This window comes from Schistocerca gregaria, chromosome 1 (genome assembly GCF_023897955.1).
Source record: "Schistocerca gregaria isolate iqSchGreg1 chromosome 1, iqSchGreg1.2, whole genome shotgun sequence".
Lineage (NCBI taxonomy): Eukaryota > Metazoa > Arthropoda > Insecta > Orthoptera > Acrididae > Schistocerca > Schistocerca gregaria.
This window is the reverse complement of record NC_064920.1, coordinates 402,900,797-402,916,126: the sequence shown is the minus strand read 5'-3', so window position 1 is coordinate 402,916,126 and position 15,330 is coordinate 402,900,797. Positions and strand designations below refer to the sequence as shown.

The following is a 15,330-nucleotide window of genomic DNA, read 5'->3' as shown; positions in this document are numbered from 1 at the left end:
ATGATGTTGCTCTCAGAAGCTTTGGGGAAAAAAAAAGACAAAAAAAGACAAACTGCTACCTAGTGTGGATGTCAGAGAGGAAGTAACCCCTTAGCTGCTTCCAATGTAAATTCATGAAATATTGCTCTACCCTAGATAACCTGATCTTGCTGGAGGTGGCTCTGCAGAAAGCTTTCCTAAAAAGACGGTAGTATGGGTAGTCTCTGATATTGAAAAGTGTATGACACTACATGGAGGTACAAAATATTCAGCCAAGTTCATATCTTGGACTTCAGCAAAAAATTACCAAGTTTATTGACATCCTCTCTTGTAGTGCGGTCATTCCATCACAGAATAGGGAGTTTTTATTGGCAGTGCTGTCCAACCTATCTGTACCCAGTCTGAATAATAATCTGAAATAAATTTTCCTTTCTACAGAATTTAGAATATGTTAATCATATAGGATTTGTTTGGAAAAAACCTTGAAAGTTGCCTTGCCTGCAGTGTGATAAAACACACGCATGATGGGTGCGTGGGGCGAGGCTCGGCCATCTCAGCATTCCTCGGTAATTCTAGGATGTAACTGCGGTGGAGTGTGACATTCCATTTCTATTCCACTGTTGCATATTTCAGTAAGCGTAACACTCTTCAGTTCAGCACAGTAGTGGTGTCACCACTATTTATCCTTCACTATTTGTTCATAGTATGAAGGACATTTACAGGTCCAGCATCTGCTGCATGAGAAAGAGGCAGTCTAGTGGTCTATCATCACAAACCTTTAAAACTAAATTGGAATGACAAAGAGAGGGATGAGAATTATCAGTATCTATTATGCAGTCGCATAATCAACAGGTACAGCTACAGCTACAAAATGACATTACAATATCATATTGAAAACATTTGAAGATTTAATTGACAACAAAAGAGGAAAACTGCACAAGGAACAACGGACAGGATTCATTGTTCTGTACATCCAGAAGCACTCTGTGCTAAATTTTCAAGCATGGAGCAAGCAAAGAAATTGTTGGTGCAACTAATAACAACTTCTGAAGTCACATGCAATACTCCACCGTCAGTTGCAACAGTTTTCCATGGAACTGAACGAAGAGTACGGAGATGCTGTGTATTACTGCAAAAAATGTTGGTTAAGTCAAGAGGCACAATTTGTCAATTTACAACCCACTGTTGATGAATTTATGAAAGAAAAAGGAGCACAAGAAAGAAAGTTAGAACATCAGGAATGGACTGCAGACCTTGGATTTTAAGTTGACTTGACTGCACTTCGCACACTGTGTGTATGAGCAGAGCATATTAGATGGAGGGGGTCCAACAACCGATCAGTTCCAGTCATTCCACCAGGAAGGAGGTACACGGCTCGTGATATCTGTAGTTCAACCATGCCTAGATGGTTAATACCACGGTTTGATTGTGTCCATATTATTACTTTGTGCCACGAAGGGCTCTCAACAAGGGAAGTGTTTAGGCATCTCGGATTGAACCAAAGCGATGTTGTTTGTACATGGAGAAGATACAGAGAGGCAGGAGCTGTCGATGAGATGTCTTGTTCAGGCCACCCAAGGGATACTACTGCAGTGGATGACTGCTACCTACAGATTATGGTTCAGAGGAACCCTGACAGCAATGCCACCATGTTGAATATTGCTTTTTGTGTAGTCACCGGACGTCGTGTTACAACTCAAACTGTGCACAATAGGCTACATGATGTGCAACTTCATTCCCGACGTCCATGGCTAGGTCCATCTTTGCGACCACGACACCATACAGCATGGTACATATGTGTCCAACAACATGTCGAATGGACCACTCAGGATTGGCATCATGTTCTATTCACTGATGAGTGTCGCATATGCCTTCGACCAGACAATCGTCGGAGATGTGTTTGTAGGCAACTCAGTCAAGTTGCGCGCCTTAGACACATTGTCCAGTGAGTGCAGCAAGGTGGAGGTTCCCTGCTGTTTTGGGTTGGTATTATGTGGGGTTGATGTACACTGCTGGTGGTCATGGAGGGCACAGTAATGGCTGTATGATACGTGAATGCCATACTCCAACTGATAGTGCAACCATATCGGCACCATATTGGCAAGGCATTCATCTTAATGGATGACAATTCATGCCCCCTCATGCACATCTTGTGAATGACTTCCTTCAGGATAACAACATTGTTCGACTAGAGTGGCCAGGATGTTCTCCAGACATGAACCCTATCAAACAAGCCTGGGATAGACTGAAAGGGCTGTCTTTGGATGACGTGACCCTCCAACCACTCCAAAGGACCTACGCCAAATCGCCATTGAGGAGTGGGACAATCTGGACCAACAGTGCCTTGATGAACTTGTGGACAGTATGCCACGATCAATACAGGCATGCATCAATGCAAGATAATGTGCTACCGGGTATTAGAGGCACTGGTGTGTATTAGAGGGACCACCATCTCTGAAGGTCTCACTCTATGGTGGTACAACATGCAATGTGTAGTTTTCACGAGCAATAAAAAGAGTGGAAATGATGTTTATGTTCATCTATACTCCAATTTTAAGTATATGTTCTGGAACTCTAAAAAATGAGGCGATGCAAAATTTTTTTTGATGTGTGAATATGTCTATTTCTGACCTTTTTTATCATCTTTCTATGAGTGATGAAAGGACATTAATTAAAGAGAGGAAAAGAGTACAAGATAACAAAACAGTATAACAATATTTAATGTAGCTAAAATACAGAGTATGAAATTCAGCAAAATAAGGAATGGTTGAAATTGAATACTCTCTTTCCAACACAGAAGCTCCTCTTTCATACAACAATTATCAATGAAAATAACTGTTCAATAAATTAAAAAAAAAAAACTTTGTCAGGTTTTAAATAATTTGTTCTACTTGAAGTCAGGGTTTTCTGATTGGTTCTACCATGAGGTTATTCCATTATCCCAGACTCTGATTACCCAACATAGTTACATTTCATAAAAAAATGATGCATCAAATTGCGATCTACAGGTACATGAAGCATACATTCAGCTCTGATGACTTTGGTCTGGCATGTAATTTCATGTCTCATCAAACACTTTAGCATTTGGCATTTGGTTTATTTGAATACTTATTCAAAAGTTTCAAAATACGTAAATGTTATACGATGAAATGACAAAAGTCATGGGACAGTGATATGCACATATGCAGATGGCAGCACTATCACATGCCAAGAACAACAAATTTCAGGCATTACTTCTCACCATGGACAACTTGGTGGCTAACAGCCTTCACTTAATGATCAAGAGCAGTGGTGTCTGCAAAGAGTTGTCAGTGCTAACAGACACGCAACACTGTGTGAAATAACTGCAGAAATCAATGTGGAAAATATGATGAATATATATGTTAGGACAGTGTGGCAAAATCTGGCATTAATGGGCTATGGCAGCAGATGACCAATGTGAGTGTTTTTTCTAACATCATGACATCACCTGCAGGCTCTCCTGGGCTCATAATGATGTCTTTACTAACAGCATGACATCACCTGCACGCTTTCCTGGGCTCATGATGGTATCAGTTGGACGCTAGATGAGTGGGAAACCATGGCCTGGTCAAATGAGTCCTGATTTTGGTTTGTAAGAGCTGATGGTAGGGTTTGAGTGTGGTGCAGATCCCACAAAGCTGTCAACCCAAGTTGTCAACAAGGCACTGTGCAAGCTGGTGGTAGTGCCATAATGGTGTCAGCTCTGTTTACATGGGTGGACTGGGTCCTGTGATCCAGCTGGTCTGATCATTGACTGGATATGGTTGCGTTTGATTACTTGGAGGCATTTGCAGCCATTCGTCGACTTCACATTCCCAAATAAGTCACTGTTGGCAATTGGTTTTGAAGAACATTCTCGATGATTTGAGCGAATGAGTTGGCCACCTTGATCACACAACATGAATCCCATCAAACATTTATGGTACATAATCGAGAGGTCAGTCCATGCACAAAGTCCTGCACTGGCAACACCATCACAATTATGTACAACTATAGGGCCAGCAAGGCTCAATATCTCTGCAGGGGACTTCCAACGACTTGTTGAGTCCATGCCACACTCAATCGCTGCACAACACCAGGCGAAAAGAGATCTGACACAGTATTAGGTAGTATCCCATGGTTTTTTTCACCTCAGTGTATCATATATAACAATAAGCTCTGAATTAATAACATTCCATGACTTCAAACAGTAACATATTCTCACCTTAAACAGAGAATTTTACATTTTTGTGTGATTTTTCTAAACCAGGTTATTTTATTTCATGAGAAACAGCTGCAGAACACTGCCCACACCATCAAATATCCAGGGGTACTGTAGCTGGTTTCAGCTTCAACCAGTTATAGGGGGGTGTCACAACAGACGGCTAGTGTAAAAGAACTCTACTGCTACCACCCATATACAATTCCAAACAGCGATAGCTCAGGGAAAAATCACCTAAGAAAAGTTGAGTAATTAATAAAATAGCAGACTTTGATAGGAATGTAAATAAAGACAGGATAATAGTCCTGCTTAGTAAGTGCAACAAGAAACAGATATCAAACTACCTGAGCAATCGATATCAAACATTCATCTCTGAGGCTAAAAATGTTGAGTATAAATGGTCAAAGTTCAAGAGTGTTGCACAATAAACCATAAGAAGGTACATACTGAGTAAACAAAAACTGAATGAAGCCAAAATCAGACAATGGAGAGCCAGTTATGAAAGGTTCAAAAAATTCAAAGTAAAATTCTATCTACATTAAGAAGTTTTGGTCCTATGTCAAATCAATTAGTTGATCAAAGCAAGCTATCCAGACAATCAATGATCGCAACAGCTGGTGGAATATCTACAGAGCATTAAAAAACTGTTGTTGTTGTCTTCAGTCCTGAGACTGGTTTGATGCAGCTCTCCACACTACTCTATCCTGTGCAAGCTTCTTCATCTCCCAGTACCCACTGCAACCTACATCCTTCTGAATCTGCTTAGTGTATTCATCTCTTGGTCTCCCTCTACGATTTTTACCCTCCACGCTTTCCTCCAATGCTAAATTTGTGATCCCTTGATGCCTCAGAACATGTCCTAACAACCGGTCCCTTCGTCTTGTCAAGTTGCGCCACAAACTCCTCTTCTCCCCAATTATATTCAATACCTCCTCATTAGTTTTGTGATCTACCCATCTAATCTTCAGCATTCTTCTGTAGCACCACATTTCGAAAGCTTCTATTCTCTTCTTGTCCAAACTATTTATCGTCCATGTTTCACTTCATACATGGCTACACTCCATACAAATACTTCCTGATACTTAAATCTATACTCGATGTCAACAAATTTCTCTTCTTCAGAAATGCTTTCCTTGCCACTGCCAGTCTACATTTTATATCCTCTCTACTTCGACTATCATCAGTTATTTTGCTCACCACATTGCAAAACTCCTTTACTACTTTAAGTGTCTCATTTACTGATCTAATTTCCTCAGCATCACCTGACTTAATTCAATTACATTCCATTGTCCTCATTTTGCTTTTGTTGATGTTCATCTTATATCCTCCTTTCAAGACACTGTCCATTCCATTCAACTGCTCTTCCAAGTCCTTTGCTGTCTCTGACAGAATTACAATGTCATTGATGAACCTCAAATTTTTTATTTCTTTTCCATGGATTTTAATACCTACTCCAAATTTTTCTTTTGTTTCCTTTACTGCTTGCTCAATATACAGACTGAATATCATCAGGGATAGGCTACCACCCTGTTTCGCTCCCTTCCCAACCACTGCTTCCCTTTCATGTCTCTCGACTCTTATAACTGCCATCTGGTTTCTGTACAAATTGTAAATAGCCTTTCACTCCCTGTATTTTACCCCTGCCACATTTAGAATTTGAAAGAGAGTATTCCAGTCAACATTGTCAAAAGCTTTCTCTAAGTCTACAAATGCTAGAAACATAGGTTTGCCTTTCCTTAATCTTTCTTCTAAGATAAGTCGTAAGGTCAGTATTGCCTCACCTGTTCCAACATTTCTACAGAATCCAAACTGATCTTCCCCGAGGTTAGCTTCTACCAGTTTTTCCATTTGTCTGTAAAGAATTCGCATTAGTATTTTGCACCTGTGACTTATTAAATTGATAGCTCGGTAATTTTCACATCTGTGAACACCTGCTTTCTTTGGGATTGGAATTGTTATACTCTTCTTGAAGTCTGAGGGTATTTTGCCTGTCTCATACATCTTGCTCACCTGATGAGTTTTGTCAGGACTGGTTCTCCCAAGGCCGTCAGTAGTTCTAGTAGAATGTCGTCTACTCCCAGGGCCTTGTTTTGACTCAGGTCTTTCAGTGCTCTGTCAAACTCTTCACGCAGTATCGTATCTCCCATTTCATCTTCATCTACATCCTCTTCCATTTCCATAATATTGTCCTCAAGTACATCACCCTCTATATACTCCTTCCACCTTTCTGCTTTCCCTTCTTTGCTTAGAACTGGGTTTCCATCTGAGCTCTTGATATTCATACAAGTGGCTCTCTTTTCTCCAAAGGTCTCTTTAATTTACCTGTAGGCAGTATCTATCTTGCTCCTATTGAGATAAATCTTTACATCCTTACATTTGTCCTCTAGCCATCCCTGCTTAGCCATTTTGCACTTCCTGTTGATCTCATTTTTGAGACGTTTGTATTCCTTTTTGCCTATGTATGCAAAATTTTGGGGAGATACAGAAAACCTTCCTTTATATGACAAATATGACAGATGCACCGTTTCCCCAATATGGGGCCTTGAAGGATTTGACACTAATAATGTTTGGAGTTGGTGTTCAAACTGCCCTAGTGATGAATATTATTTTCAAGATGTTGCTAAAAATGTTGTTAAGTTACATTCATGCACAACTGACATCTGTGTGCTAATGCTTGTCTATAGCTGGAGTCACAAACAACTGTGATTAAGTTTAGGCTTGTTCTGTGCACTTGAGTTACACATTATTGACAACCAATGAGCATTCAGTAGTGTTCTGAGCACTCTGCTGTGAATGTCTTAGACAATGTGAGAATTAAATGTGACTGTACCAAGTTATTTTCTGAATTTGTCACTTGTCATTGTTGGTGGTGCTGGTAAGCAACAAATGCTACATAAGCAAATGAGAGATATAACTTGTAGGATATACACTTTCTTCCAGCACAAGGTACGTATATGCCCGTACTGCAACTGTTCCTTGCAACTAGCAACAATGCAGTCCCAATCCTTGCCTAAACCTGCAACAACTGCCATAATTCGTAATTCGGATCATAACATGCTCAAGACAATCAGATGTTTCACAAATGATGACTGCAGGTTAGCAAAACAGGTCATCAGCTCTTCTGGAGTGTCTATCATTGTCTCCTGCACAGAATGCTTCAGCTTCCTGGATAAAAATAAATCCTTTGTAGTGAGGCAAAATCTCAAAAATAATACTCATCTTGCAGCAGTCTGAATAGTGTCTCTGAACATCATTAGTTTCAAAACCTTAAGCGACCCCCAGCGGGGAAACAATGTGACATTTTTCTCACATGAAAAAAGTGTTTCTTCTTATCTACTCTGAACACTAAAATTTTATGTACATATCTTTTTTCCACAATGTATATGTTTCTATACAGAAATTGAAAATAAACTGCACCTCTTCTAACAGCCATCTACAATAGTTTGTTGGAGGAAGTAAAGCAGTCCATGTGATTGGAAAAAAAATCAGCCATTCCCAATTTTAATAAAGGTCATCAAATAAACAAACACACCCAGTGCTGCGGATGAAAACTCGTCACTGTGCATTGGCCACCGTATCCTGCGTGGCCTATACCAGTGGCCAGGGTAATGCCCTGATCCTTGACCTGGAAGGCAGTGAACACAGTTCCGCCACTGTCTCCTAATCAACAAAGTATATGCATACGGAATATTAGCCAAGTGTTATGATTGGATTGAAAAGTTCCTTCCAAACAGACCACAGCATGTCACCTTTAACAGAGAGAAATTTTCAGATCTAAAAGGAACTTTGGAAATACCCCAAGGAATTGTTATATGATCATTATTATTAATAAAATATACGAATAATCCAATTGATAATATAGGAAACTCCACAAGACTGTTCACAAATTATGCTGTTGTATACACAGAACTTGCAACATTAGAAAATTGTGGCAAAATAAAACAAGACTTGCAGAGGATTTACATGTTATGCAGATTTTGGCAGTTGATCTTTTACATAAACACATGTAACATGTTGCACTTAAATAGGCGGAAAGACCTGCCGATTACATGATCGACAAACTGTCATTGGCAGCAGCCAAATCCATTTAATATCTGGAAGTATGTGTATGGAGCATTTCAAAATGTAATGATCACATAAAACAACTGGATGAAAGACAGATGGTGTCCTGAGACTCAATTGATGAATCCTCAGGATGTGTAGTGCACCCATGAAGCAGGTAGCGTGAGTATTTTTCCTCAGCCTGCAATTCTTATCAGGAAGGATTGTTAAGTAGCACAGAGGAGATCTAAAGACGAGCAGCATGTTTCATCACAGTTTTATTTTGCAAACATGAAAGTGAGTCATGGAGATGCTTATGAACTAAAATGGCACACACTGTGACAGAGGTGTGCATCACAATGTAGTTTACTACTAAAATTCTGAGAGCGTATATTGCTTTCTCCTATGTGTATTTTGCAGAAAGACCATGAAGGCAAGATTAGAGAAGGCTTACCAATAATCATTCTTCCTGTGAGCCATTAATGACAGGAGCAGAAAATATCAAAAGACAGTAGTACACAAAGTACCCTCTGCCACAAATCATAAGGTGGCTTGCTGAGTGTATACATAGCTATCAATGTAGATGTAGAAGAAATGACATGACATGTCACAATGAGACGACATAAGAAAATTCAGGTAGCAAATCTTTATAAAAAGTGGGTGATTTCTGTACATACAAAAGAAAAGGAAGCAAAATTATGAATTTAATGAACATTTTATGACAGACTGACAGACAGGAGAGCCTTGGAAGACTCACATTTACAAACTACTTCATTTCATTACAGTATTATATTGGCAAAGTGGTTCCATTTCATTCACAAAATAATGTGCAAGATACAATGTGCAAGTATAAAGGAAGAGAGAGGATATGAGACATTGTCACACACAAAAATATTTTGGAAATGAATATGTCACAGCTACTGAAAATCTGCATCAGTACAGGAACACACGTTTTTTTGCAAATAATGGCTTTACTCATCAGTTATCTGAACATGCCTTCAGGATAACTAACTTTCATTGTCACTTGCTTCCTCCTATTACATCCCAACAAGTGCAAATAAGCTCAAAATCTACTGCAATGCATCTTCATTCGCTATTATTATGTAATTTTGGTAACTTTCAGGTTTCATTATCATCTTCATTACTGAGACACAACATTTTATATGGGACTCATAGACAATGTGTGTTCATTTATGGATGCGCATGCATCTGTATTTGCCTCCTCTACTACGTACACATATAACGACATATTTTAAAGATTTCCATGTATCACATTACAATTCCAAAACCCACAAAAAAAAATTGTTGATGAAGTGGCAGTTGTGCCTCAACATTACTAAAACTTGTCTGAATGTGTAAGAAAGTTTTTGAGACTTTCATTCCAGTTTGTATACCTTAAAAATCTGAACAGAACATTGTGCACAAAGGCAAATGCTTTTCCTTTACTACCACCAATCAACTGATGAACAACTGTAGAAAACGTAGCTAATTTTGTAGCACAGTGAAGGATCTGAATTGAAGTTTCTATAGGTTTTAATTAATGAAGACTAAGCAGTAATTCCAGAATTAATTTGTCACTCTGCAGCAGAATGTGCACTGAAGTGAAACTTCCTGGCAGATTCAAACTGTGTGCCAGACCATGACTAGAACCACAGACCTCTGCTTTTCCTGTACAAGTGCCCTACCAACTGAGCTGTCCAAGCATGACTCACAAGCCATCCTCACAGCTTTACTTCTGCCAATACCGCAAAAGGTGAAGGTCCCTTGTTCATGTCCCAATCTGGCACACACTTTCAATCTGCCAAAATATTTCAAAGCAGTAACTTGTTTTCAATATGTTTGATCATGAATTTATTTGGTTATTGTAGACAAAATGGAATTAATTTAATACAATGACACTAAAGTTGCATATTTTCAAGATAAAAAGGAATAATTCAACATTAGAAGAAATGGTTGTTTCATCCAATGTTAGAACTGTACATCATTGCAGAAAGAAGTATTACTTTCAATACTAAGTGACATACTCAGAACAAATCAAGAAATATGCAGTGTGTTATAATCATATTGTATCTGTCTTTGCCCTAACCCTAACACAAGTGAAGTATTGTTAATACAATAATACAATCGAATTCTCATACGTTTTCAAAAATTATAATAAGAAAGATAGTAAGCTTAGGAGTAATATATAAAGAAAGAAATGCAACTTCCATTTGCAGAATTATACCTTTTGTGGCAGCAGATGCAGTTTTGGAGAACAAAGGTAGCCCTACAGTGTACCCAAAGCCAGGGAAACAAAGGCCTACTGACAATCCAGTTTTCTACAAAGTTTCTCATCCCAATCTGTTCTCTCCGCCAATAGAAACAGAAGGTAAGTGCTTCATAAATGTCTTTGCACAAAGATATAAGAGGAAAGGTTTAAGTCAACATGTTGCTAATAACTTAAGTTTAATTCTGCTGACAGCTAATGCGAATAGAAGCAACATTACATAAAGATTGTAATATTAAATCTAAAAGTCTAAATATGAGGCAGTGAGGACTGTAAGGGCCAAAGCAAACAAACAACGTTTTGAGAAAAATAAATATTTGTGAAAATCAAATCAACAGACAAAACCACCTGTCTCATAGGTTTCAATTGTTTCTAAACCAAATCTCAGTATCCTATACTTCCAATGAAAAACTAATGACCACTTTATGTTATGAAATATTAATTAACATTTAAGACTATATTTATTATTAATGTTAATTCACAAAATTTCCATGTATAGGCTAGTGACAATAGTAACTTTTGAGTGTTGTAAAGTTTGTTATTGATGTGAAACTAGAATCAGAACATAAAGAACTGATAAAAAATGCATCACACACATGATGATGATCTATTCCAACACTTCATGATCCTCATTAACATAATTTTTATTAAGAACATTCTGTGGCTTTAAGTTCAAATAAAATGGCCAATACGCCTCTGATTATGAAGTATTACTACTATACACACGGTGTAGACATTAAACTGCCACCCTAGATAACAAGGGAGCAGCACAGACCAACAAAAATATGCTTTGTGCTTTCGGCCCATAAGGTAATGAATATCTGAGAAATTGAGGAGAGAGTTTTTTGATAATGTCATACATACAATGTGGGATGCAGATAAAGATGATCGGATGTCAAGAGCATACAGATACGCTACAATCTCAAAATCAATGACAGTGTGCTTAAGTCCCTTATAGTTCTCATTGCCTCAAATATTTCTGTAGTTGCTGCTAAAAATGGTGTTGGATGAAATTAAGTTAACTGGCCCAGTTTTTGCTTTTTTATTTTTTGCAATTACAAGTTCAAGTTCAAGTGGCTCTGAGCACTACACAACTAAACTTCTGAGGTCATCAGTCGCCTAGAACTTAGAACTAATTAAACCTAGCAGACCAAAGGACATCACACACATCCATGCCCGAGGCAGGATTTGAATCTTTGACCGTAGCGGTCACACGGTTTCAGACTGAAGTGCCTAGAACCGCACGGCCACACCGGCTGGCAATTACACTTTTCATAACAGACAAATATTCAACGCATCATTGTACTGAGTGTAAAGTAATGAATGTCTGAAAAATTTTAAGGTCCAAATTTAAATGTAGAGAACAAAATGTAACATAGTTGCATAGTCCAGTCAACCTCCCGCAGAAGGTTAACTAAGTCAGGCAGTTGCATTCATTGCATTGTTGTCAAGAAACAGTTTACATTCATGATAGATATCAATGCAATCAATGACTGCAGCCTGTCAGATACAGTATACTGACACACAAATAGCAAATAATAGAGTAATAACAGCACACTAAAGGCTAATAAATTTCTAATACAAGGTGAAGTCATTATGAACACAATGAAAAAGCAAACACTTGTGTAATCACACTGATCTTACTTGAACTAATTTATATAATTTCAGTATGTCACTCTCTGGTACAAATATTCTTTCATATGCTGACACAAATTTCATAGTTCCTGTCGAACTAGAGTGAGAATACTTACATGCTATATTTTAGGACTTGCAAAACATTCTAGATCTACATCTACACACAAATTATGCAAATCACTGTGAAGTGCATGGCAGAGGGCACTTAGCTAAGTGTCACATGTGGGGGTTTCTTCCTGCCCAAATCACATGCAGAGCATGTAAAAAGGATAGCTTAAATGCCTATGTGCATGCTGTAATTAGTGTATAATCTGTTGTCTTAACAATCCACATGGGAGCAACATGAACAGAGCTGAAGAACATTTCTAGAAACTTCGTAAGTACGCTTTCGCAGGATAACTGGTGTCTATCCTCAAGAGTCTATCAGTTCAGGTTTTTCAATGTTTCTGTGATGCTCTCTCATAAGTTAAGCAAACCTGTGACTATTTCTGCCTTCCTTCTTTGTATACATTCAGTAGCCCCTGATACTTCTATCTGGTATACGTTCAACACACGAGTAGATGGGAAATGCAAGGGAATTGTAAGCAGTCTCCATAATACACCAAATCCATTATCCTAGTATCCTGACAATGAACCAGTGCCTGCTACCTGTCTTACCCACGACTGAGCCTATGTGATCACTCCATTTCATATTCTTGAAAACTATGCACCTGTATAATTTGACCAATTGCAGCAGAATCACTGATGTCGTAATCATAGGATGCTGTGTTTACTTTTTCATTTTGAGAACTGAATGATTTTATTTTCTGAACAACCCCCGTCTTACCATGTAGGCTTTCACAGCCGGTGTCTTCATCAGTAAACACTTCCGGGCTAAATTGCCGTGGTCGATCTGTAGAACTTCTTCTCCTTGATGTTTCGTTCTCAACTACGGAGAGCATCTTCCGAGGTGAGTCAACGACTGGCTGCTAGGAGCTGGGGCAGCCGCTTATATGGAGATCGTAGAGGGCACCACCGCACATCACGTGGCATCGATATGTAGCTATCTTTCGCTATCGTCTGTTCTCTCGATTGCAGGCAATCAATTGTCACGTGATTGATGCAACATCGACCGCCATATTTTGTCCAATTTTAATCCTTCTTCTTTACGATTAAAATTGTATTGATGTTTGTGGACTTCAATTGCCTCTCTATACATATGTGTATAATAATGCGACGTCCTTGCTAGCACGCTTGTCTCACCGAATTTTATTTCGTGATCTCCGTCCTTAAAAACATGTTCCGCTACTGCCGATTTGTTGATATGTCCCAAGCGACAGTTTCTTTTGTGCTCCGTCAAATGTGTATTGATGCTTCTTTTTGTAGTTCCTATGTAAACCCTGCCACAACTACACGGAATTTTATATACCCCTGCGGTGGCTAGGGGGTGACGAGCATCTTTTGTTGATCTTAGGCATTCACTATTTTCTTAGTAGGTCTGGAAATAGTCTCCACCTGAAACTTGGCTAGTACTTTCCCAATGCGATCTGTGATGTTATGGATGAAGGGAAGAAATACTTTTCCAGCTGATGGTTGTTGTTGTCTCCTATTTTAAGCATTTTTCTACTTGGGTGAAGTGCTCGGTTAATCTCGTTTTTGTACAACCATTTTTCGCAAAATCCATTTGTAAATGATTTAGTTCTTCTTGTAAGTAGCCTGGTTCCCAAATATTATTGGCCCTATCCACAAGTGTTTTTTATGACCCCCCTCTTTTGCCTAAGGTGGTGGTTTGAGTTCTTATGGAGGTAGCGATCAGTATATGATACCTTTGTAATATGGAATCATGGGGAAGAGGACTTGAATGATTTCCTGGTGCACGTAAATAGCATCAAACCAAAGATCAAATTTACCATGTAAAAAGAGAATAATGGGCAACTTAACTTTTTGGATGTATCAGTTATCAAACGGGCGGATGGGACCTTAGGCCACAAGGTCTACAGGAAAGGTACACATACTGATCGCTACCTCCATAAGAACTCAAACCACCACCCTAGGCAAAAGAGGGGGGTCATAAAAACACTTGTGGATAGGGCCAATAAAATTTGTGAACCAGGCTACTTACAAGAAGAACTAAATCATTTACAAATGGCTTTTGCGAAAAATGGTTAAACGAAAAACGAGATTAACCGAGCACTTCACCCAAGTAGAAAAATGCCTAAAAATAGGAGACAGCAACAACCATCAGCTGGAAAAGTATTTCTTCCCTTCATCCAGAACATCACAGATCGCATTGGGAAAGTACTAGCCAAGTTTCAGGTGGAGACTATTTTTAGACCTACTAAGAAAATTAGTGAATGCCTAAGATCAACAAAAGATGCTCGTCATCCCCTAGCCACCACAAGGGTATATAAAATTCCGTGTAGTTGTGGCAGGGTTTACATAGGAACTACAAAAAGAAGCATCAATACACATTTGACGGAGCACAAAAGAAACTGTCGCTTGGGACATATCGATAAATCGGCAGTAGCGGAACATGTTTTTAAGGATGGAGATCACGAAATAAAATTTGGTGAGACAAGCGTGCTAGCGAGGACATCATATTATTATTCACGTATGTATAGAGAGGCAATTGAAATCCACAAACATCAATATAATTTTAATAGTAAAGAAGAAGGATTAAAATTGGACAAAATATGGTGGTCGACATTGCATCAATCATGTGACGATCGACTGCCTGCAATCGAGAGAACAGACGATAGCCAAAGATAGCTACATATCGATGCCACGTGATGTGCGGTGGCGCCCTCTACGATCTCCATATAAGCGGTGGCCGCAGCTCCTAGCAGCCAGTCGTTGACTCACCTCAGAAGATGTTCTCCATATTTGAGAACGAAACGTCAGGGAGAAGAAGTTCTACAGATCGACCATGGCAATTTAGCCAGGAAGTGTTTACTGATGAACCCCCGTCTCCCCAGTTCTTCATTATAGGTAGTGCCTCACCATTTTCAAAACGTCTGAGGTTCTTATTAACATTGTCTGTCAAGTCATTAAAATACAACACGAACAATAAGGGTCTCAACAAAATTCCCTTGGGCATGCCTAAAGTTCATTCTACTTCTATCCATGACTTTCCACCTGAGGTAATTCCCTACCAAGAAATCCTCATTAGTCACAAATTTTGTTTTTCACATCATATGATTGTACTTTT

At 38.9% G+C, this 15,330-nt stretch overlaps 1 protein-coding gene and 1 long non-coding RNA gene across 3 annotated transcripts in view; one reads left to right on the top strand and one right to left on the bottom strand.

Annotated features, from left to right (window-relative positions):
* Positions 1 to 15,330, top strand: part of LOC126349315 (uncharacterized) — a 373,888-nt gene that overhangs the window by 286,870 nt on the left and 71,688 nt on the right. For both annotated transcript variants that reach the window (XM_050002420.1, XM_050002421.1), the window contains one exon: positions 10,459 to 10,610. In XM_050002420.1, the coding sequence (XP_049858377.1) occupies positions 10,459 to 10,610 (152 nt within the window). The remainder of the gene's footprint in view (positions 1 to 10,458; positions 10,611 to 15,330) is intronic.
* Positions 1 to 15,330, bottom strand: part of LOC126349342 (uncharacterized) — a 421,894-nt gene that overhangs the window by 371,861 nt on the left and 34,703 nt on the right. The window lies entirely within an intron of this gene.